The sequence below is a fragment of the Carcharodon carcharias genome, chromosome 10, assembly GCF_017639515.1.
Source record: "Carcharodon carcharias isolate sCarCar2 chromosome 10, sCarCar2.pri, whole genome shotgun sequence".
NCBI classification, from domain to species: domain Eukaryota; kingdom Metazoa; phylum Chordata; class Chondrichthyes; order Lamniformes; family Lamnidae; genus Carcharodon; species Carcharodon carcharias.
The window spans coordinates 154,566,949-154,591,413 of NC_054476.1; the positions used below are offsets into that span (position 1 = coordinate 154,566,949).

Genomic DNA, 24,465 nt, shown 5'->3' on the forward strand with positions numbered 1-24,465 from the left:
AATCCTTGCTTAGGCATGCAGTTTAAACCAGGAAGTGTAAATTAGACTATTTAATTTAATTTAAGCTTGTGTATAGTAAACAAAATAAGGAGAGGGAAAGAAAAATGGGATTAAGGGAAAGATAGAAGAGACAGAAGCATAGTTTTAAAAGGAAAATTAAATCTGCAACAAGTATTAAAATCTGAAGTAATGAGACTCCATACTTGTAAAAGTAAAATCTCAGTGCAGAGGAAGTTGCTTGGCAGGAAATAAGGCTTACCACACTGTTAAATTCACTTGTACTTGAATGGGCAGGCTCTAACTCTTTTTGGCATGTTTAGTGCGCATTTAGTGAATAAGTACCACAGCTTCACACCCTTCATGTGTTTGAATGCCAAGTTCCCCAACAAGGTACTGGTGTAGTGAAGTACATGGAGGAGTAGAGCAAATCAAAGAGGATCCCCTGATTTTCACATTAAACAGAGCATATGCAGACAACGGCAGTTGTCTTCAATTTGCTGTTTAATAACAATCTCACCATTATTTTCACAGCAAAATCCTGACCTTGGAGCACTCCTGATAAAAACACCTGAGTAAGGACAAGATCGGGCATGGCTGTAATGTCTTCCGGTCAGTTAGCCTGCCATCACTCATTTTTGGCATTTGCATAAGACTGGTGGATGAAGTACTGAAGGCCTGGCTGTCATTTGCCTGTAAGGAGGTCAATGCAAATTGAAAAGTAGGGGAGCAAACTAGAAAAGGAAATGACCTCTTATGAAGTATTGCATGCTGTTGGATTCTTTATTAACTACAATGTGTTTTTATACCTGTGCATGCATTATTTGTACTGTATTTTGTTTTGCACCTGTTCCAAATAAACCATTGGAAATAAAATGGAGAAATAAGTAAATGAAAAGAAATAAATAGGAACAAACAAAAGCTTTTCAAACAATTGGGAGAAAGAAATAAATTGAGAGAAAATAAAGCAATGGGTGAAGAGGAGAAGGAAGGGAAATAGAATTTAAAAAGAAAAAGGAAAGCACTGATTAATAAGAGATGACCAGTAACACAGGGTGACTAACCCACTGATATCCCCTCCCTCTCTGTTATGAAAGGGCCGGTTTACCCTGCAAGTGCTTTGTCCAGAGAAGACGGACAAAATTAAGAACTCGCCATGTAGTGAATTTTAAGCACGTAATGAGATTTATCTACACAGGCTGCATCAGCGCTACCTTTTTGCCCTCTTGCAGTTCATTTTTTAAACAAAATGGTATTAGTCTTTACAGCGCCACTTTAACTCCCACATTACTTTTCATGATGTGATCTGTCATTTTCACTGCACAACACAGGGAACACTCAACTCCTTTTTAATATTAGATATGTGATTATCTCGGCATCTCAAAAGCTGACTCCCCCGGGAGATGGCATCTGGAGTGGATTTAAAGAAAGATCACCTCCCTTATCTCCATTTCGTGCCTTGTTTTGAATTGAAAAACTTAAAAGTCCATAAATGCAGGGCGTCCGAGTCGGAGAGAGCACATGAGATTCGGTGAATGAAGAACTATTGGTTAGATGATGCCAAGTTTGGGGTTTTGGTTTGGCTGGAAACTTTAGGTTGAAGGGAAGATTAAGGATGATAATGAGCGAGTTGGAGAAAGGGGAGTGTGCAGTGACTTACTAGCCGGAATTTCACCTGCCCCGTAGCGATAGGCTGGGAAACGGGAAGGCTGGCAAAATGGTGGAGAAGGTGTTGGGGGGTGCGCCCAGTGTCATCCTGCCTGGAGAGTCTGGCGAGGGCACCCCCAGTGGCTGCCTAGAGGCCCCTCTGTGACTGCAGCGTGCCTGATCAGAGGAACCCCCCCCTAATTCCCCAGCCCATGGGGAGGCCACCAGGGTTGATCAGGTAGTCTCCCAAAGCAGCAGGGGGCCTACCTGTTGCAGGTAAAATGTGAGTGGTGGTGGGAAGAGGGCATTAATTAGCCACTTTACTGGCACAGTTGGCCTCTGGACAGGTGGGCCATCCTCCACCTTTCCCGCTGTTGGTACGCCATCATGGCAGCAGAATGATACTCCACCCCCCACGCCTGCTTTCTGTCGCTATTTTGCATCGCCCCCAGCACCCCACCCAGCCTCTTCAGCCCCTAAACTCTTTTGGAGAGGGTTGAAGGAGCTGTTCTCATGCCCAGAAACTTGCACTTTTCAGAACTATTTATGAAAAATTGCAGTGTTCGTTTTAAGTCACATGACACTAGCAATGTAGAAAATTGTGGAATTTGCTTCAGGATGTCACACTTTCACGACTTATGGGAAATGCCCTTAAGAATTCAAGTGCTGGCAGTAGTGTAGTGAAGGAACCTGACCTCAGGTGATGGATTATGGATTATGGATCAAAACCGTGGGGACTCCTGGAAAGGTGTCTTTTTGGACTCTTTTTGATGCTAAGGATAGTATGTTAAGGCAATTTGTTGCTGGAAAGGTGGAATCTTATCGGTACACAAGAGGGTTAAGGATATGGAGTAGGTATATCCAGAATCTTATTTTAAAGTGTGAGAGTAGAACATGGGTATTACTGGATGGATGGATTGAGATGGGCCTTCCTTATCTATAATTACCTTGCACTCCTGTAATGTTGATACATGTGCTCTGAAATGCTGGGTCAAATGTAGAATTCACTTGCACTGGAAGACCTTCATTTTCTTTTCCTGCATAAGTTTTTGAATGAATATGTTTGACAGTGTGATAGGATCACCGAGACTTCCCTCCTACTGGGAAGGCTCAGGAGAGGGTACAGAAGAGGCTTACTGGAATGGTTCCAGGGCTGATGGATTATAATTATGTGGGTGGACTGAAGAAGCTACGGTTGTTTGCTTTAAAGCAGAGAAGGCTAAGAGAAGATTTGTTAGAGCTATTAGAGTAAATAAAGAGAAACCATTTCCAATTGCTAAGGAGTCAATAACCAGATTTAAGTTAATTGGCAAAAGAGCCAGAGGTGACGTGAGGAAAACCTTTTTTTACACGACGAGTGGTTAGGATTTGGAATGCGCTGTTTGATAAGGTGGTGGGTACAAATTCAGTAGCCTTGAAAATGGAATTGCCTGAATACTTGGGGCAGAATCTTCGACTCGGCGAGCGGGGGCAGGGCCCACTCGCCGAGGTGTAAAATGACCCACAGTGACCTTGGGCCCTGATGTCACTGCACGTCATTCAGATTTTCAGTTCAGCGGGTGCGCAGCCAAGTCGGCTACATGCCCACTGAACTGTCAACGGCCTATTAAGGCCAGTTAACTATCAATTAAAACAATAAGGCTTAAGGTTGGCAGGGCAGGCGAAGAGCCCAGGTGCCCTTTGCATTTTTCGTGGAACCTCGTCCACGGGCAGGATGAGGTTTCATGAAGGTTTTTAAAGGTTTGAGAAAAAAATTTTAATAAAATTCATTGACATGTCCCAGCTCATGTGACTGTTTCACATGAGGGAACATGTCCTAAAATTTTTTTTAATTAATCTCCCTGAGGCAGCTCCATGCAGTCTTACACACGCATGCGTGAAAGAACGCAGGCCCCGACTCAGGCAATCCCCCCAGCCCGCAAAGGGAGCGCTCAGCGCTTCTGGGCACACATCGCGCTGGGCAGGCCTTAATTGGCCCGCCCACGTAAAATGGCGGCGATCGGCTACATGCATGCCTGCGCCCACTCCTACACAATCCTCCTGATGGAGAAAATTCTCCCCTTGGAGAAAAAATTGCAAGGATATAGGGAAAGAGCAGGGAAGTGGGACTAACTGGATTGCTCTACGAAAGAACCAGCACATTCTAGATGGGCTGAATGGTCTCCTTCTATAGTTTTATCTGATTGTTCTGTATATTAAAATCAAATCAATTGAGGTGTCAACCTGGTGAAGCTACAATACAGGACTACTTGCATGCCGAACAATGGAAGCGGCATGCAATAGACAGAGCTAAGCGATTCCACAATCAACAGATCAGATCTAAGCTCTACAGTCCTGCCACATCCAGTCGTGGATGGTGGAGGGCAATTAAAAAGCCAACCAGAGGAGGGGGCTTCATAAATATTCCCATCCTCAGTGATGGGAGAGCCCAGCACATCAGTGCAAAACAGAAGGCTGAAATATTTGCAACCATCTTCAGTGCCTCAAGAAGGCAGCTTACCACCCCCACCTTAAGGGCAATTAGGAATGGGAAATGAACACTGGCCTAGCCACCCACACCCTGTGAAAGAATAAAAATAAAATTGATTTGTTTGAAACCATATTGGGGGAGCACCAGCGTACTTTTAATGGCTACCTGATGATATCCCCAAAAAATGATCATTACGAATTGCTGTCATGTGTGTTTTGCATTTTCCCTAGCAGCCTTATCCATAATGATCCAACAAAGAGATGTTTCAAACATGCATTGAAATAACATTGGCTGTATTAACCAGTAATTGCCTGTGACTTCAAACCGCTGAGATTATACTGTCAAGTATTAGAGTTAATGGAATGTTGCTGTTCATGTAAATTATTGCATACAAAAAACCAGATCAATATTCTGTGCACCCAGAGTTAATTATGGGTCAATCAGAAGAGTCCTTTTAATACTAAATGTAATTATCTTTCCATATGAAACTTTTTGAGAACAATAGTTCAGAAAATAATACAGCATGATGATCTCCATTTCCAGGAAGTGCCAAGCACATCTCAATTGCTCCTTTGATATTCTGAACATCAAACAATATTTGGCACCCAGATCCATTTGTAAATGTTTTTTAAATACAGAATCATTCTGGAGTGTGAGAGGCACAGGGAGGTTTGATAATGTTGTAAATGCAATATCATCAAGATAATTGCACAGCGCTTTCTATAATCCACATTTCTTAATGATGCTGAGAAACACTTTGGGCAGAATTTTACAGCCCTGTTGCGGTGGGGGCAGTGCCATAATATGTGGCGAGCCGTTCAAAAGTCCATTAAATTTGGCGGGACCGGTAAAATTCTGATAAATGAGCCGAATAACAAAAAGTGCTCTATTTGCATGTACTCCAGGGTTCCTTCTTGCATTTTTTGTGGATAAGGATAGGTTTATTAGCAATGCATGTATCACCCTTGCCTTGAATATATGTGAGAGCTTTTCTTTCAATGATTGTTGAATGGCGTTACTCATGAAGAAAAATGAAAACGGGACTAGAAATTGGACAAGGTTGCACTGTTTTGCAGGAGTAGAGGATACACAATGGGGTCCTGTTGAGGACCAATATCCTTCATTCCAAAGACATCTTAAAAATACGGCACAACAGATTGGGTTTTTTTCAGGCAGGTATATGAAACAGATTTTAGGCCCCCAATTTATATATGTACATTGCTCCTACTTTAAGCACCCTCAAAAAAATTGATCAGTAATGAGACTCATGTTAGATCTCTCCAGGCCAGGATTTGACTGCGACAGCTGCAGCCCAAACAGTGGCTGCCAATGAAAGACTATTTTTTAAACAACAAACTTCCTATGGAGCCAGGAAATGTAGGAGTGCTCACTCTACATCATACCCCTACAGATTAAGTGTCTCTGTGAGTTATAATTAATAATGGCTTGGCTTTTACATTGGTAGTAAAAGTAACACTGTCAGCATCACCATCTTTACCCTTCTGAAACTGGAGTTCACACGACTTCAGTTAAACCCAAAAATCCAAAAGTTGCTCTTAGTGGTTCTACCGTTCCTTTTTATGCCATTAGTATCGCTGTAAACTGTAAAAAGTTTCACCCTGTTGAATGAAGTTTCACTGAGCTTTCAGTGGTGTACTAAGCTCATAATTACTGCCAAACACCCTCACCAGCATTTTTTGTGGATAAGGATAGGTTTATTAGCAACGCATGTATCACCCTTGCCTTGAATATATGTGAGAGCTTTTCTTTCAATGATTGTTGAATGGCGTTACTCATGAAGAAAAATGAAAACGGAACTAGAAATTGGACAAGGTTGCACTGTTTTGCAGGTGTAGAGGAGACACAATGGGGTCCTGTTGAGGACCAATATCCTTCATTCCAAATACATCTTAAAAATACGGCACAACAGATTAGGTTTTTTTCAGGCAGGTATATGAAACAGATTTTAGGCCCCCAATTTATATATGTACATTGCTCCTACTTTAAGTACTAGATCTATGTGGGAAGCTTTCTCCCAGGTCAGTGCTAAGCACTGTCATTTTACCATGACCGCATAATCCCCCAGGGCATAGTGTGCGCCTTCAGGTTAGGCCTCATTTTGTTACTAGCAGCAGTCTATGAGCTTGGAATATATGGAATGTCAAATCTCTCAATTATGATTAAAAAGTATATATTTTTAAATGTTTTTAAGTTTGTTTGATATTTCAGTGTGCAGCTTAATCCTGTCTGTATGTCTAAATCATTTATTTTGCTCTCTATAAAATCCTAATTAAAAGAGAACACTTCAGTGCATTTTATTTCCTGGTTTGCTGTCTGTGAGAGTATTTCAATGTGATTGGCTGCTTATGCTACCTGATGGATATCGCTGTTGCTGACTGCATGGAGATTCTCCTTGACTTGGCACCAGATTCAAATGATATTGGTAAAGGGAAAGTTTATGTCAGAGACATCGCTAGATCTATGTGGGAAGCTTTCTCCCAGGTCAGTGCTAAGCACTGTCATTTTACCATGACCGCATAATCCCCCAGGGCATAGTGTGAGCCTTCAGGTTAGGCCTCATTTTGTTACTAACAGCAGTCTATGAGCTTGGAACAGCCCCTGCTGCATGGAATACAGGATATCCAGCAGCCCCCATGCTTAGTCACCTAACATTTGAGCCTTGGGAGAGCAGGCCCACAAGAGGAAGGAAGGAACTAATCCCAGATAGCATCAAGCAAAGGCAGGTAGCAGCCTGCACCATTTTCATAGTGCCTACAGGAACTCTTTGTCTAGTACAAATGGCTAGAATGCTCACTCCTTTGTATCTGAAAATTGCAAAGAGTCTTAACAAGTGGAGCAGGACCCCATTTAGATATTTAAGCAACCTCCCCTTGGAAATAGGCAGATGTGCTGCTCCCCCTTTTCAGTTCCACCTCAAAATTTCATTAGGTGGACCTTGAGCGCCAATGGGACAGCCAACTTGGGCTCCAACCCCATAACTCCTCAACCCAATTTGGAACCGTTTCTCAGGTAAGAGCCATCGGTTGAAAACTACTGTCCATATTCACTGACTTAGCTTGTGTAATCCCACAAGGGATCAACAAGTCACCTATTAGTTTGCATCTTGGATCTGCACCAGACCATTTAACTGGCATAAACATGCAATTAGGGGGAGATGGTGATGTAGTGGTAATGTCATTAGGCTAGTAATCTCATTGGGCTAGTAATCCAGAGACCCAGGCTAATGCCATGGGGACATGGGTTCAAATCCCATCGTGGCAGCTGGTGGAATTTAAATTCAATTAAGAAGTCTGAAATTGAAAGCCAGTCTCAGAAATGGTGGCCATCTATTGTCATAAAAGCCCATCTGGTTCACTAACGTCCTTTAGGGAAGGAAATCTTCCTCCTTACTTGGCCTGGCCTACACCTGAATCCAGACCTCATAGCAATGTGGTTGACTCTTACCTGCCCTCTGAAATGGCCTAGCAAGCCACCCAGTTCAAGAGCAATTAGAGACGGGCAACAAATGTTGGCCTTGCCAGCAGTGCCCACATCCCATGAATGAATAATTAAATAAAAACTCTCATTCCCTTGACCAATGCCACAGAAGGCCCCAAGTAGTTATAATCAAAAGGGATGTGTAATGCAGGTCTGTGTGCTTTGTGTCCTCACATATGCAAATCACTTGGCTGCTGTCACATGGAAATCATTGTCACGCTCAAAAATCTTGATCAGTTTTTTAGAATATGAAAAATGAAGGCTTGCCATCTGGAATATCAATTGACATGAGCCAGAATATCTCCAGGCTCTCATTCACTTCAGAAGGAGCGATGTGGATGTGGAGAGAATGTTTCCTCTTGTGGGAGAATCTAGAACTAGGGTCACTGTTTAAAAATAAGGGGTTGCCCATTTAAAACGGAGATGAGGCGAAATGTTTTCTCTGAAGGTCGTGAGTCTTTGGAACTCCCTTCCCGAAAAGGTGGTGGAAGCAGAGTCTTTGAATATTTTTAAGGCAGAGGTGGATAGCTTCTTGGTAAGCAAGGGGGTGATAGGTTATCAGGGGTAGGCAGGATGCAGATTTGAGGTTACTATCAGATCAGCCATGATCTTATTGAATGGCGGAGCAGGCTCGAGGGGCCGAATGGCCTACTGCTCCTTGTTCGTATGTAAGGAGACTTTGTTTTTATTTCTCTCATCCTGTCAGTTTTCCCCCAGTGATGGGTGACAACTTAAACAGTAATCAAACCATTATCACCCCTAGTGTTTACCAAATAGTAGTTAGACTTTGAAGTCACAAAATTGTACTTTACATATTACATGATATCTTATCCATACAAATCAACGTATCATTTGCCTTACAGAAAACAAACCTATGGGAGACCTTAGCAGTGTACAGAGTTGGATTTGTCTATTTGAAGCAGTGACCTTCAAAGAAACAGTTCAGATTATCTGTTAAATCAAATAACTGCATTTCGAGTCCAAGATTACCCAGGAGCACATTAAACCTAGCAAATAGAAATTCCAGGAGAAACTCTTAACTTGTCTTAAAAGGAAAAAAAAATGCTCTAATGCTTTAATTTTAAAATGCTTTAATTGGTTGAGAATTGGAAAGATTCTGTGGGCTGAATAGACATCCTTTCTTCTTGTTCTAGCTGTCGTGGAGGCCTGTCTGCTCTACATGCTGAAGCGCAGGGCTGCTGGTTTTCTCCGGAGTGACAAAGTAGCCGCACTTTTTACAAAAGTTGGGAAAGCCTATCAAGTAGCGGGCGATCTGTGCAAGAAAGTTCAAGAATTACAGCAACAGGTGGATAACAAGTAAGTGGGACTTTAAGGCTTCCAATGAACTCAGAGCTAGACCCGTCTCAGTTTGACTTTCAAGAGAGACTGCAGCAAGAGCATTCTGCCAATAGTCCAATTTAGCTTCACTAACTGAAGTATCCAAACACGAGTATATCAGGAGGTGGGGAGAGGAGAAGAGTATATTACAGTGGTTTACATTGCTGCTGAGGTGGGAATGAAGACTATCTATGGGTATTACAAATAATCCTAGTGAGAGGTCAGTGTGGTAAAGAACATTGGCCAGGGTCACTTTGACTATAACCTCTCCATCTTGTTTTTTCATTCCTTCATGGGATGTGGGTGTCACTGGCGAAGCCAGCATTTTTATTGCTCATACCTAATTGCCCTTGAGAATATCCCCGCACAATGTGAATAGAAATTTCCCTCCTCCTTATTTCATTTGTTACCTAATTATGACTTAAATTATTGACTTAACCTTTTATCTATTTAGACGCCAATTCTGCAATTAACAAGCAAATTAAAATCGGATGAAGCATTCAAGATCTATACAATTGCGGTATTTGCTCAGCTTTTTTGCTCGGCTTTGTGTAATATCAGCCAGCATGTTGCATAGCTCTCACATGGTACCATATAGTTGGATGGAAATACATATGAACATATGAACCAGGAGCAGAAGTAGGCCATTTGGCCCCTCAAGTCTGCTCCGCCATTCAATAAGATCATGGCTGGTCTGTTTGTGTTTTGAATTCCAAACTCCCATCTACCCCCGATAACCTTTGATTCCCTTGCCTAATGAGAATCTATCTACCTCTGCCTTTAAAATATTCAATGACCCCGCCTCCACCGCCTTCTGAGGCAGAGAGTTCTGAAGTCGCACGACCCTCCGAGAAAAAAATTCTCCTCACTTCTGTCCTAAAAGGCCAACCCCTAATTTTAAAACAGTGCCTCCTAGTTCTGGACTCACCAGCCAGAAGAAACATCCTTTCCACGTCCACCCTGTCAATACTGTGGAGGATATTATATACTTGAATAAAGCCACCCCTCACTCTTCTAAACTCCAGTGGAAGCAAGTCCAGTCTATCTAGCCTTTCCTCATTGGACAGCCCACTCCCTCCAGGTATCAATCTAGTAAACCTCTTCTGAACTGCCTCCAACACATTTACATCCTTCCTTAAATAAGGAGACCAAAACTGCGCACAATATTTGAGATATAGTCTCACCAATGCCCTGTATAACTGAAGCATAACATCCTTACTTTTGTGTTCAGTTCTTCTCATACTAAAGGATAGCATTCCATTAGCTTTCTTAATTACTTGCTGTACTGCATACTAACTTTTTGTGACTCATGCACTAGAACACCTAGATCCCTCTGCACCTCAGAATTCTGCAGCCATTCTTGGTTTAAGTAATATTCTGCTTTTTTATTGTTCTTGTCAAAGTGAACAACTTCACATTTTCCTACATTATACTCCATCTGCCAGATTTTTTCCTGCTCACTCAAGCTATCTAAATCTGTCTGCAACCTCCTTATGTCCTCTTCGCAACATACTTTCCTAGTTATCTTTGTGTCACCTGCAAATTTAGCTACCATGCCTTCACTCCCTTCATCTAAGTCATTGATATAAATTGTAATAAGTTGAGGCCCCAGCACAGACCCCTGCAGGCTCCACGCATCACATCCTGCCAATCAGAAAATGACCCATTTATGCATACTCTGTTTTCTGCCAGCCAGCCAATCCTCCACCCATGCTAATATATTACTTCCTGGACCATGAACTTTTATTTTCCACAATAACCTTTGATGTGGCACCTTATCAAATGTCTTCTGGAAATCCAAGTACAGCTCATGTACAGACTCCCTTTTATCCACAGCACATATTATGCCTTGAGAGAACTCCAATAAATTAGGTAAACATTATTTCCCTTTCGCAAAACCACGTTGACTTTCCCCGATTACCTTGACTTCCTCTAAATGGCCAGCTATAACCTCCTTAATGATCAATTCTAACACTTGCACAACAACAGACATCAAGCTAACTGGCCTATAGTTTCCTGTTTTCTGCCTCCCTCCTTGAATAAAGGGGTTATATCTGCTACTTTCCAGTCTGATGGAACCTTTTCAGAATCTAGCGAATTTTGGAGAATTAACACCAACGCATCTACTACCTCATTAGCCACATCTTTTAAGAGCCTAGGATGAAGTCCATCAGGACCCGAAGACTTGTCAGCCCACAGCACCATCAGTTTGCTCAGTACCACTTTCCTAGTGATTGTAATTTCACCAAGTTCCCCTCTCCCTTCCATCTCCTGATTTACAGCTGTTACTGGAAAGTTTGTGTATCCTCTATTCTGAAGACAGAAGCAAAATATTTGTTCATTTCATCCACCATTTCCTTATCATCTGCTATTAATTCCCCACTGTCACTCTCTAAAGGACCAACACTCACTTTACTTACTCTTTTTTAAATACCTGTAGAAACTCTTGCTGTCCGTTTTTACATTTCTAGCTAGCTTTCCCTTATAGCTTCTCTTATAGCTTCTTTCTCCTCATTAATCTTGTAGTCATTCTCTGCTGTCCTTTATATTCTGGTCAATCACCTGACCTGCCACTCATCTTTGCAGCTTTATATGCTTTTTCCTTAAGTTTGATGCTTTCCTTCATTTCTTTAGTTAACCACGGATGGTGGGTCCTCCCCTCAGAATTTTTCTTTATAATAGGAATATACTTATTCTGAGTATTCTGAAATATCTCCTTAAATGTCTGCCGCTGCTTCTCTATTGATCTGGCCCCTAGCCTAGTATCCCAGTTCACTTCAGCTAGCTCAGCTTTCATGCCCACAGAGTTGCCCTTATTTAAGTTTAAAATACTAGTCTTTGACCTACTCTTCTTCCTTTCAAACTGGATGTAAAGTTCAGTCATATTGTGGTTGCTGCTACCTACAAGTACCTTCACTCTGAGGTTATTAATTAATCCTGTCACTTAAACAATACCAAGTCTAATATAACCTGCTCCCTGATTGGTTCCAGAACCTGCTACTCTTTTAAAAAAAAAACTATCTCAAAAGCATTCTATGAATTCCTCATCCAGGCTACTACTGCCAGTCTGATTTTTCCAGTTTATATGTAGATTAAAATTATCCATAATTATTGCTGTCCCTTTATCACAAGCACCCAATATGTTTTCTTGTATACTTTGTCCTACATTGTTTTATATTTAAAATTATTAAATGAGTTATCATTTATTGCATTTTGTGGTCTTGGCTCTGATTTTAGGGTTATGTGCCCTTGTCCTAGAATCCTCCACAACTGAAAAGGTTTATTCTATCAATTCTTTTCAAAAATCCTAAAATCTCAATTAAATGACCCCTTTGCTTTCTATGTTCCAAAACTTTTGTAATCTCTCCTCCTTATCCAACCCTTGGAGCCCCCTGGTAACATTCTGGTGAATCTGTGCTGCACTTCATCCATGGACAACATAACTTTTCTGAGGTATGATGCCCTGAATTACTCCTGAACAGAGCTTAGTAAAGCTGCAGTAAAATATCCTCCCCTTCATAGCCTGACTCTCTAGTTACAAAGGCTATAATTCCATTAGTCTTTTTGGCCATTTTTTGTAACTTGGGCTCCTTCTTTTCACCAACCCTAGCCTGCAGACCACGAGGCCTTATCCAGCCTGCCCACTGCTAACCCAGCTGAAAATAGCCAATGTAGCATAAACTGGAGATTGAGCTTTGGGTATTTCTGGTGCTCACTTCCATCACAAGAGTTTGAATCTGTCAATCATGCCTGAATAGAAATATTAAGGCTAATAATAACCAGTTTTGAAATGTGGTCTTTAAACAGCAAGCAAGCATTTTGTATAAAATTAGCTTCACAATAAAATGCGGTTTTAATCGATCAACATATTAAGTCACACAAAAATCATATATTCAATAGGTGTGATAATAGTTGGAGCAGTTGACTTTTAATGATACTGTTTGATTCCTTTTAAGTTTTAAACTGTTTATTATATGCACATATGTATTGGCAGGAAAAACCAGTCAAATGGACAGGAATCTCTGAAGAGGCAGGGATCAATATCCAAGAGCCCAACTCTTACACCTCAAGCTATCAAACACATTTGGGTGCGCACAGCTTTGTTTGAGAAGGTCTTGGATAAAATCGTACAGTACATTGTCGATAACTCCAGGTAGGATTCTGATGCGTAAATGGCAGTACAAACATCCAGTGTATTAATTCAGCAGCTCTGGACATAGCCATGACAGTGGAGCTAGTACAACAAAACTGGCCCTTTTGACAATGTTAATTTAGGAACAGGAGGAGGCCATTCATCTTCATGTGCCTTTTTCCACCTTTCAATTGAATCATCCCTGATCTCATTTACCCACCTTTGGCCCAATTAAAACTATCAATCAGAGACAATGGTAAAACTCAACGTACAAAGAATCTGATAATTGATTAGATACAAGTGGAGTCTTGATTGGGCATTGATTTTTTGCATCAACCAGCTAAAGTTAAATTAAATGTTAAGTGATTTTTGCAGAGGTGACATACTTAATCCAGCAGGTTAAATTGCTATCTGGATTTGACTATCCGTGCAACTGTTGTGATTAACCTCGGACCAACCAAGATTCAAGGTGTTGGATACAGGGTGAGTTGTGATGTCAACATTTTAGTTCAAGGCTATGTTATTTTTTTTTAAATGGAACAAATGGATCTTACTTTTCACAGGCTGAAGTCATAATCTACATAGACCAATCCGAAGCTGGAAACTCCAAGTACCAGGGAAAACTTGCATTATGGTCCAGAATCAAGGTTCCATGCTAATAAGTTTTGAATCACCACCAAATAATTGATTTTTTTTGAGGATTCTAAAGCCAAAAGAATTTGAAGGCTATAGTCAATTAAAATTAATTGAAAATTAAATTATTCTTCTGAATTAATATTTTCTTTTGTAAAGAAAAAGCATCAATTTTAAAAGAACCAAAACTTCCCAAAGGTTAATCAGATTGGAGTGAATCAAGAGGTATTTGAATATCTGAAATGTGAATATTGTGTTTTTTGGTTTATAAGTATGTAAAGTGCTTTTTGTGTTAGTAGTTCCACTTTAGCCGCCTTCACATGTATTAGGTGAAAGTGTATTTGTTTTGTGCTTATTTTTTGAGGTTGACACTCCTTCTCTCCAATATAATTTCTCCCCTTCTTGGGGTACTCTGCACCATTCCCCATTTCTAGTTGAGCGATGGGCCTTTGAGAGGCATGAGATATATCAATATGGATATTCCCTACCTCCCTGTGGGAAAACATTAGGTCTGTTCCAATTGGTGCCTCCCCACAATAGCACAGATGAGATCAGGAAGCCAGTTAGTAGATAATCCTGGACATGAACCCCAATTCCTTCCCAGCTCCCACATTGACTCTCAAGGCTTCTTCATAAGAACATAAGCACAAATTGGGAAAAGATCATTCATCCCATCAAGCATTAGTTTTACCATACCCATTCAGCCTCCTGAGTCAGCATTCTGTATCAAAACATGATCTAGTAAGCCTCCAGGATATTCTTCCATCTATTCTAATTCATGCTAGCCTGCTATCCACATACAACCCCTAGCCTAGGACTGTCCATTCCTGCAGAATATTTGATCATCTCTATCTCATTCCCTATCAGATATTTATCTTGCCCCCTTTTAAAAAGGCCTGGAAAAAAGGAAGCCAAAAAAATGGTCTTTATCCCTGGGACCCTAATTATAGAGACTGGTAGCCCGGTTAGGACACAATTCATGACCATCCAGCACAGGACTTTCTTTGTACCTGAAGGTTGAGAATAACCTGCTAGCCTCCTGCAATTTTCTTTTTATTTAATATAAAAGCAAAATACTGCGGATGCTGGAAATCTGAATTAAAAACAGAAAATGTTGGAAAAATGCAGGTCCTACAGCATCTGTGGAGGGAGAAACAGAATTTACGTTTCGAGTCCGTATGACTCTTCTTCAGAGCTTTGTTTCTCTCTTCACTGATGCTGTGAAACCTGTTGAGTTCTTCCAGCATTTTCTGCTTTTATTTCTTTTTATTTTCTTCTATTGTACCCCTCTTGAGCACTATTCTCCACTGCAGCAAGGTACCACGCACTGAGCCCCAATTCATTAGGTTAGCCATATGAGCTACTCCAGTCAATTGCCAGTGCTGCTGTTACCAGCCTCGAGGAGATGGGTCAAACATTTTGGTTTAATTGACCTGGGATTTGCCTGGTTCTTCTCTTGTCTCTACTCAGCTGGATCCCAGCTATGCCATGTAGAGGAGTCCGACAATACTGGAGATCAATGCCCGGTCAAGCAGCTCACTAAGCTCTTCCAATCAATGTGGGAGCAAGGAATTGTCCCTTAAGGATACAAAGATGCCTCCATTGTCCACCTGTGGAAGCGGAAAGGAACTCACCAATCTGGGGACAATCATAGAGGAATCTCACTCCTCCCCATTGCCGGCAAAATCTTTGCCAGAATCCTTCTAAAATGCGTAGTGCCACATCTCAATCAGGAGCTGCTGCCAAAGAGTCAGTGCGGTTTCAGAAAAAGGTTGAGGAACTATTGACAGGCTGTTTGCAGTTAGAAAGCTCCAAGAGAAAGGCCAAGAGCAGAACATGGACCTCTACACCACGTTTGTTGACATGACCAAAGCCTTTGACACAGTCAGGCATGAGGGCCTTTGGAAGGTCATGGAGAAATTCGGCTGCCTTGAGGAATTCATCACAATGGTTCAACAGTTCTACGGCAGCATGCTTGTGCATGTCCTGGATGATAGTGAGTCTTCCGAACCATTCCCAGTCACTAATGGAGGTAAACAGGGAAGCGTGCTAGCGCCAATCCTCTTCAGCCTGTTTTTCTCCACCATGCTCTCCGATGACTTCCATGATGGTGATCCTGGCATCGAAATCAGATATCACATAGACAGGAAACTGCCTAATCTTTGATGATGCCAGGCAAAGACCAAGGTGTTCAAAGGACATACTTTGCAATTTCCTGTTTGCCAATAACTCTGCACTAGCTGCCAGTTCAGAGTTGGATATGCAATGTAGCCTGGACTTGTTCTCCAATACATGCAAAAACTTCAGCTTTATGTTCAGCATGAAGAAAACTGAAGTAATGTACCAATCTGCTCCAGAAAAGCCCTATCTCGAGCCCAAGGTTTCAGTCCATGATCAGAACAGTTCAGCAGCGGATAAGTTCATTTATCTCAGCAGCACTCTCTTCAGCTGTCTATATTGATGATGAGACACATGCAAGAATTGCCAAAGCAAGTGCAGCCTTCAGCAGTCTTCAAACATCAGTCTGGAAATGAAGAGGAGTAAACCTACCTACCAAACTGAAAGGCTGTAGAGCAATAGTCCTTCCCATTCTGCTCTGCCCATGTGAGATTCGGACTGTACCAACATCATGCCAAGAAGCTCAACCACTTTCATTTGCATTGCCTTTGGAATCTTCTGAAGATCAGACGGCAGGGCAAAGTGCCAGACATGGAGGTGCCCACCTAAGCTGGCATGCCAAACATCCACACCATGTCGAGATAGTCACAACCGAATTGGGCTGGTTATGTAGCCAGAATACCTGACACTCGCTTACCAAAGTGAATCTTCTATGGAGAGCTAGAGTCTGGGGTGCACACTCATGCTGGTCAAAGGAAGAGCTACAAGGACAGAGTGAAGGCTTCACTTAGGAGTTTTGATACGGACTTCGAGTCCTGGGAGAAGCTCACCTAGGATCGCTGCACCTAGTGCAACCAAATAAAAAACACTGCAGCTTCCTTCGAAAGCAAGCAGATACCAGAGGTGGAGAGAAAAAGCAAGCAGAGGAAATCCTGAGCCAGCAACTCATCCAAAACTCGATCGTGTATGATATCCTGTCCTACTGGAGCGGAACATTCCGGTTGCAGATTGCTCTTAGCAGTCGCCTACGTATCTACCGGAACCCTAGCCAACACCCCAGCTAATGAATGTGGTCATCTTCACCTTGAAGGATGCTAGGCTGAGATTGAATTTGAAGCCAAAAACTCGCTTCATCGATTTAATGAGCCTTTACGCCAACAAGCTGCACCAGCAACCAGCTTTAATATTAATAATGCAAAGATTCAGATTCTAGTGTGGGGTCAGCCATTCATTACCATCACTGTTGTTATTCTTCCCCGGTTTTACTTATCTGATTTCAAACATTTTGGCTTAGGAATTCAATTACCCAGTGCCCATTTTACAGCCCTAAAACAGGCTTCTCAGCGTCCATATGGTGGGTAGGGCATACACAACCTGTGTCAGAAATGCACATATGCCATATTGTATAGGGCACTCGGTAGTGATCCAGGGAACCTGCATGAAACTGGTGTTGAGCCCATAGCTTATACAAATTGCCACCCCAATGCCTCTCTCGGGGGGTTGCCTTTGTAACAGTCAAACAGCTGTCCTTTAAGGGACTTCCTGGAGGCTGCCACGCCACAAGATAAGTTTAAGGATTTTTACTTGGCTGAATATGGAGCCAGGAAGAACACTCCCCATTCCCAGACCATCATCTCAGCTAACCGACTGCGCTCTTTCCCCCCACCCTCTGCAGCCAGTGAACTGCCTCTGGTGCCAAGAATTAGGCCTACAGCTCACCAGTGCTACCCAATTTGCCATGGTCATGCCAATGGCATCATTAGACAATCACTGTGTGTGCTGCTCCAGGATTATGGCCCCATCCAATTTCTAGGCTGTTCCCTCTTGAGTGTGGTGCTGCCTGTGTTTTTTGGATATAAATACTGTTGTATCATTTTATCCCTTCCAGTAAATATTATGAAAAACAAGCTCTAATGTCAGATCCAGTCTGCGGACCGATTCTAGCTTCTTTGCTTGGTAAGGATTCTGAATTAATATTCTTCTAATGCTTAATAAATACGTAAAATGGGATGGAGTTGTACTTTTGCAAAAAAAAAATTGTGTACAATTTAAAATTTCTTACCAGCTGCTGCGCCAACCACCCTTTGGGTAGCTGTGTCACCCTGTGTGGTACCAAGCCATGCAGGATGGCAGGATGTGCAGGCAGTTTAGCTGATCTCAGGGAGCAAGTGGGGTTAGTGGTTCAGGTGCTATCATTGGTTTCACCGCCCTGCAGTGTGGGAGGCAAGGCAAAGAAATTAGCCAGTGTTCACGTTTGTGATTTGGTAACTTGCACTGGAAAGTGCCTACCTGTGCAAGGCAGCTGACAATAGTCGAAAAGCTTCTTCCTTGAGCAAAGAACAGTCAAGATTCCTTAGGTATTTTGGAAATAACTTAAGACAAGAGACAGTTGTAGCACCTTTACTACTGCCTGGCTGAGATCAGTTAACTCTGTAGTAACCCACCTGAACCTTCCCAATGTGGGTGGCTCAGTTCATTTACTGAATAATCTCACTAAGCCAATAAAAAAGATGCTGTTTCAAATTAACCCATTCGAGCTAACTGCTAGTATGTTCCAAAGGGAACAGAATAAAGGGTTAGTGTTGTTTGGTTTCCATAATGACTTAACATGCAGATGTGGCATTACTCACCAATAGTGAGTTACAACTGTTGATTTGTATGGAAAAAGCTGAAGCTCATGAACCCTGTTTGTGGGAGTGAGCTGCGAGCATCATTTTCACAAGTCAACCAATGTACAAGAGACATCCTGCCACTGAGCTCGGTGTACTTAATGGGTGAACAGCACCTTGCCTTGGACTCTGATGCGCAGCTGCTGACCATTGATTGCTCTCTCAAATTGGTAAATCATTGTCATGTGTTTAGGTTCCTTTATTTCACACTTGGCGATCTTTGCTTTTTATTTTACAGTTCCTTTGCCCACATGCTATTTCTCAACCAAAACAATAGACAATGACCAATCCTAGGCCTCTCCCAATGCCAATCTTATGCCAGCACTGGAAGATGACCAAAACAGTGTTGAACACCAATCTGATTTGGCATCCCTGAGTGCTAGGATGTTAACTGGCAGCAATGTGAGCTAGCCACTGTGCACAAAGCCAGGTTAATTTTTCCCTTTTGAAAAAACAGGGCCAATGCAACAAAGAATGTTACAATGTCCCAACGCCTTGCTGGTGGTATTGTGTGAACAGAAACCATAACTTATGAGTTACGTTGCGTGAGACTCAATCCCAACCTGGAGCTGGTCTGGGAAATGCTGGGATGAACACAATTTAATTTGGCCAGCATTAAAGCCTGAAGCAAATGTGTCGAACACCAGAATTTATAATGGTATAATTTGTGTTTGTATTCTCATTTTGCCTTAGTGAAAGTGAAAATCAGTTTTGTTTTATGTTCCCCGTTACAGTTGGTCCTTGTGCATTGGAGTACACCAAGCTTAAAACTGCTGACCACTACTGGACCGACCCTTCGGCAGATGAACTGGTGCAAAGACACCGTATTCATGGAGCACACGGACACCAGGATTCCCCATCCAAACGGCCTGCACTTGGTGTAAGAGTTAACATAATCAGAAATCTGTTTAACGCACGTCTATATTAGTGGAACCATGGCCAGCCTAATAAATAAAACATTATAGACCTGGAAATGAAAATGACTTTGCTAGTTTTTCAAGTTGCAAAAGAGTTTTAAAAAAAAAATTATTACTACTTCTGCTTGTGGATTAAATGGTGTCAGTTGAGCAGAACTGATTCCACAAATATGAGAAGGATAAATTGTGAGGAACACCTTGTAAGCCACATCCTTTACCAATAAGAAGATCACAGAGGAGCTTTCCAGAGATATAACAATAATGAATGGGATGGGGAAGGCAAATCCAGAACTATACTTTTGGACGTACCAGGTCAATTGGACAAGAGGGTCCAGTTCTTTTCTTCAATCATGGGATGGGAGCATTGCTGGCAAGGCCAACATTTATTGCCTATCCTTAACTACCCTTGAGAAGGTGGTGCTGAGCCACTTTCTTGAATGTAGCTGAATGACTTGCTCGGCCATTCCAGGGAGCAGTTAAAAGTCAGGGGTCACATTTAGGCCAGACTGGGTAGGGATGGCAGATTGCCTTCCCTATATATAGGTCATTGGTGATCCAGAAGGGTTTTAATGACAATTCAGTAGTTTGTGGTCACCATTACTGATATTAGTTTTTTTATTCTGAGATTTATTCAATTAATTAAATTGAAGTTGCAATTGCCTCCCTTCCTGTTCCCGTACTATTACCTCTGATATCCCCCAAGCTTTCCTTGGTCCCCTCCTACTTCTCATTTACATGCTGCCCTTCAGTGACATCATCTGAAAGCACAGCATTAGTTTTCACATGTGCACTCAGCACCATCTCTCTCGATTCCTCCACTGTTGCTAAATTATCAAACTGCTTATCCATCCTTCAGTACTGGAGAACAGTCCCAACCTCTCCAAATCTATCTTCATAACTGAAGTTTCTCATCCCTGGAACCATTTTTGTAAATCTTTTCTGCAGTTTTTCCAATGCGTTCACGTCTTTCCTAAAAGTGTGGTGCCCAAAACTGTGCATAATACTCTAGCTGAAGTCTAACTAGTGTCCTATAAAGTTCAGCAAACTCCCTTGCTCTTGTACTTTATGCCCCTATTAATTAAACCTAGGATACTGTACGCTTTATTAACCGCGCTCTCCACCTTTCCTGCCACCTTTTAATGACTTATGCACATATACAAGTCCCTCTGCTCCTGCACACCTTTTGGAGTTATACCCCTTATTTTCTAATGTCTCTCCATGTTCTTCCTACCTAAATGAATCACCTCACACTTCTCTGCATTGAACTTCATCTGCCACCTATCTGCCCACTCCACCAATGTGTCAATGTCCTTTTGACTTTCTAAACTGCCCTCCTCACAGTTTACAGTGCTTCCAAGTTTTAGGCAAATTTTGAAATTGTCCCCTGCATACCAAGACCTAGATTGTTAATATATATCAGGAAAAGCAGGGGTCCCAATACTGACCCCTGGTGAACTCCACTACACTACAAACCTTCCACCAGCCCAAAACATATCGATTAACCATTACTCTCTGTTTCCTATTTCTCAGCCAATTTTGTATCCACGTTGCTACTGTCCCTTTCATTCCATGAGCTATAACTTTTCTCATAAGTCTGTTATGCGGGACTGTATCAAATGCCTTTTGGAAGTCCATGTACACCACATCAACAGCATTACCCTGATTCAACCCTCTAATTCTGGCCTCTTGAGCATCCCCAATTTTAATCACTCCACCATTGGTGCCATACATTTGGTGCCTAGGTCCTAAGCTCTGGCATTCTCTCCCTACTTCTCACTTTCCTCCTTTTAAGACACTTCTTAAATCCTATCTCTTTGACCAAGCTGTTGGTCATCTGACCTAATGACCAGGATTTTCCCCTTGGCGGGTTGGGGGCAGGACCCGCTCGCCGGTGGGAAAATGACACGGGATGACATCAGGAGGAACCCCCGACATCATCCTGGTCCCTTTAAATATTCACGAAGGCAGGCGGTCAGTGAAATCAGCTGTCTGTCCGCCGACCTGTCAATGGCTAATTAAGGCCATTGATAGGCTAAATAACCTTATTAAACACCGTGCCCGGCCAACCTTAAGGCTGGCGGGCAGGCCAGGAGCCCCAGCAGGCTGCAGATTATTAATGAAACTTCATCCACTGGCAGGATGACGTTTCATGTCCGTTTTTTAAAAATTTAATACATTTTATGTGTTTGCTATTAACATGTCCCATCTCATGTGACGTTGTCACATGAAGGGGACATGTTAATTTTAATATTTATCTATATTTAGAGTTTACTTACCACACACGAATCTCTCTGAGACAGGACTTAGCCTCAGGGAGCAGTGGGCTCTTTTGCGCACATTGTTATCCTACTAAACGTTAAATGGGTAACACTTTCAAGATCCAGTTCCCAGTGGCTGGACCATGTAAGTGAGACCTTCCCAGGTTCAATCTCTGGTTTCTGTTGTTAGCTGATCTCAACCAGTGTAACAGTGGCAATACAATAGTCAGTATTGAAGATGGCAAAATTGTTGGGGTTACCACCGTAATTGGACATGTTTGGACACCAGTTAAGGGATAGGCTCCATTGAGATTGCCCTCACAGCCAGACAGCCTTTGCTGATACTCAAGGTGAAGCCTCACAAATGTCTAATGCCCACATGGTTGAATTACCAGAGGTTGGGTTGATGAATGAACAGAGCAGGCATGTAGCGTTCTGCTGTTTATGAAGTTGGTGAATTTTGTCTTTTACAGATAAGAAAGCGTCACTCGAGTGGAAGCATGTCAGAAGATAAATTTGCAGCTTCAGCAAGGGAATATGTGGAGTCATTACATCAAAATTCCAGAACACATCTGTTGTATGGAAAAAATAATGTACTTGTCCAGCCAGTAAGTAGTGCACAGCAAGAAACATCTGACCTCTGGGGATGGGGTGAACAAAATCAGAACAATGTAGCACACATCCTTCCTCCAGTTTTTTTTTGAGATTCTCACCTTCTATACACTGTTATTGTGTTGTTTGTTTGGAATAGTTTCAATAACTCCCGAAGATCTCCAGCGGCAAAGACTCTATTGTAATATTTTTACAGTTATGAGAACTCTCCCTTACAGTAGTTTCTTTCCATGCTGCTTCCTCCTAGACTCTCAGATCACATGAGTATACATCACTTCCTTCTATGACATCACAGGCTATTACAGTTAACCCTTTATGGGACTTAGTCTTACATACTTCGATTATACTACATCTCCCCCAAGTCTCTGTTCAGACTTCAGCATTCCCTGACGTACCTGGAAATCCAATGCTTAAGTCTCCTAGTCATTCTGAACATCTCAGTGAAGTTTCGTAGGAAATGTAGACTCATTTTGCTCTCTTGAACTGTTTTTCTTTCTTTCTCCTTCCTCCAGTTTTTTTTTTGAGATTCTCACCTTCTCTTACACCGAAGGTGACTTCACTAGTCTACTGTACCTCGTTCTCCGGCTTGCTGCAGGAAATAAGGCATTCTTATTCTGCCGTTGGCTCTCTGAACGCTGCTGAACAGAATTCAAACTAGTAGATGGTTTAGGATCACCTGCTTTAGTGTCTTCTTTCATTTGTGATGATTGCGACCTCTCTAGTTTCTGATTTTAACTCTGTTGCTCAATTGCAATCAAAGCTCTTCCCTTTCTTCTTACTGTGCCCCTGCCCTGTCTGGACAACGTTAGATCTCGAGTGTGGTGATTTCTCCGCTATTTCTCCAAATTTCAATTGATCTCTGATCCAAAACTGTTCTGCCTGATCAGATTATGTTCTTGCTCTGTGATGACTATCAGAGTGTTTCATGTGTTTACTTCAGGAAGTTTCTCATATTTTCTCTAAGTCTGTCTCTTTGACCTGTGGAATCAATGTGTGTGGAAAGGTAGGAGCCTGTGTCCGTAACCTTCATCCCGTGAACCTTTGTAATATCATGATGTCCCTTGGAGCTGGAAATTCTTTGATAACTCTGGTCTTCAGTGGATCAACCGTTATTCCTGATGCACTCACTATGTGACCAAGAAACCTGATTGTTGGCTGTGAAAACTCACACTTCCTGTCGAGTGTCAATCCTGCCTCTTGTACTCTTCTCAGCACTGTTCTCACTCTCATGTCATGCTCAGCTTGAGTGGACCCATGTATCAACATGTCATCCTTATGGCAAACAACTCCAGGTGTAAGGTCTCTAAAAGATTTGACATTGTTCTTTGAAAGATCTCTGGTGCTGATGTTGTTCCAAAGGGTAAGCTGTTAAAACAGAATCTGCTAACTGGCATTATGAAAGTTGTGAGAGGCTTGGACTCCTCTCCTAGTGGTATTTGCCAGAATCTGCTGCTGTTGTCTAATTTAGAGAATATTGAGTTCTTCCCTAATTTTGCTAAACTCTCATTTGCTGATAGCATTGAATGGTCTTCCCTTTTCACAGCTTTATTGAGTTGTGTGAGATCAACACACGTTCTTATAGAGCCATTCGGCTTTGGAAATGGCACCATCCCTGAGCAACAACTCGTTGGCTCTTTTCCAGGTGAATTGACTCCTAGTCTTACAATTGAGTCAATCTCTTTCTTTCCCTTTGGAAGTAAAGGGTGTGGAACCTTTCTGGGTGTATATAAGCATATCGGTTTTGCTTCGGGGATTAGAGTGATACGACACTGTTGTTAGCTCCCCCATTCCTCTAGATAACTTCAGGCATGCTGCTCTGAAGTCTCTTGACTGATATTCACCGTTCTTTATTTCTTTTTTTCTGAAGATTAGATTCAATTCCATACATGCCTTTCTGCTTAAAAATGAACAACTCTGATCTTGAATTACATAGAGTATTTCTGTAATTACTTTCTCACTGTGCTTTTTAGTAGCTGTTAGTTCTCCCAGAACCTTCAGCTCTGTTCCTCTTGGTCCAGGTAGCTTTTTGCAGGATGGCAGAAGAACTGCTTCACTTAACCATTGGTTCAACACCTGAAAGAACTGAAACTAGTCCATCCAACAACACAATAACTCTCTTCTGTTTGCGGGATCTTGCTGTGTATAAATTGGCTTTCATGCTTCTAACGTTACAGCA

The 24,465-nt window shown here is 42.0% G+C and overlaps 1 protein-coding gene across 1 annotated transcript in view; it reads left to right on the forward strand.

Annotated features, from left to right (window-relative positions):
- sgsm2 (small G protein signaling modulator 2) overlaps positions 1–24,465 on the forward strand; it is a 237,561-nt gene that overhangs the window by 155,175 nt on the left and 57,921 nt on the right. The window contains exons 4-8 of the mRNA XM_041198274.1: positions 8,767–8,929; positions 12,945–13,103; positions 17,722–17,789; positions 19,237–19,382; positions 22,151–22,285. Of these exons, the coding sequence (XP_041054208.1) occupies positions 8,767–8,929; positions 12,945–13,103; positions 17,722–17,789; positions 19,237–19,382; positions 22,151–22,285 (671 nt within the window). The remainder of the gene's footprint in view (positions 1–8,766; positions 8,930–12,944; positions 13,104–17,721; positions 17,790–19,236; positions 19,383–22,150; positions 22,286–24,465) is intronic.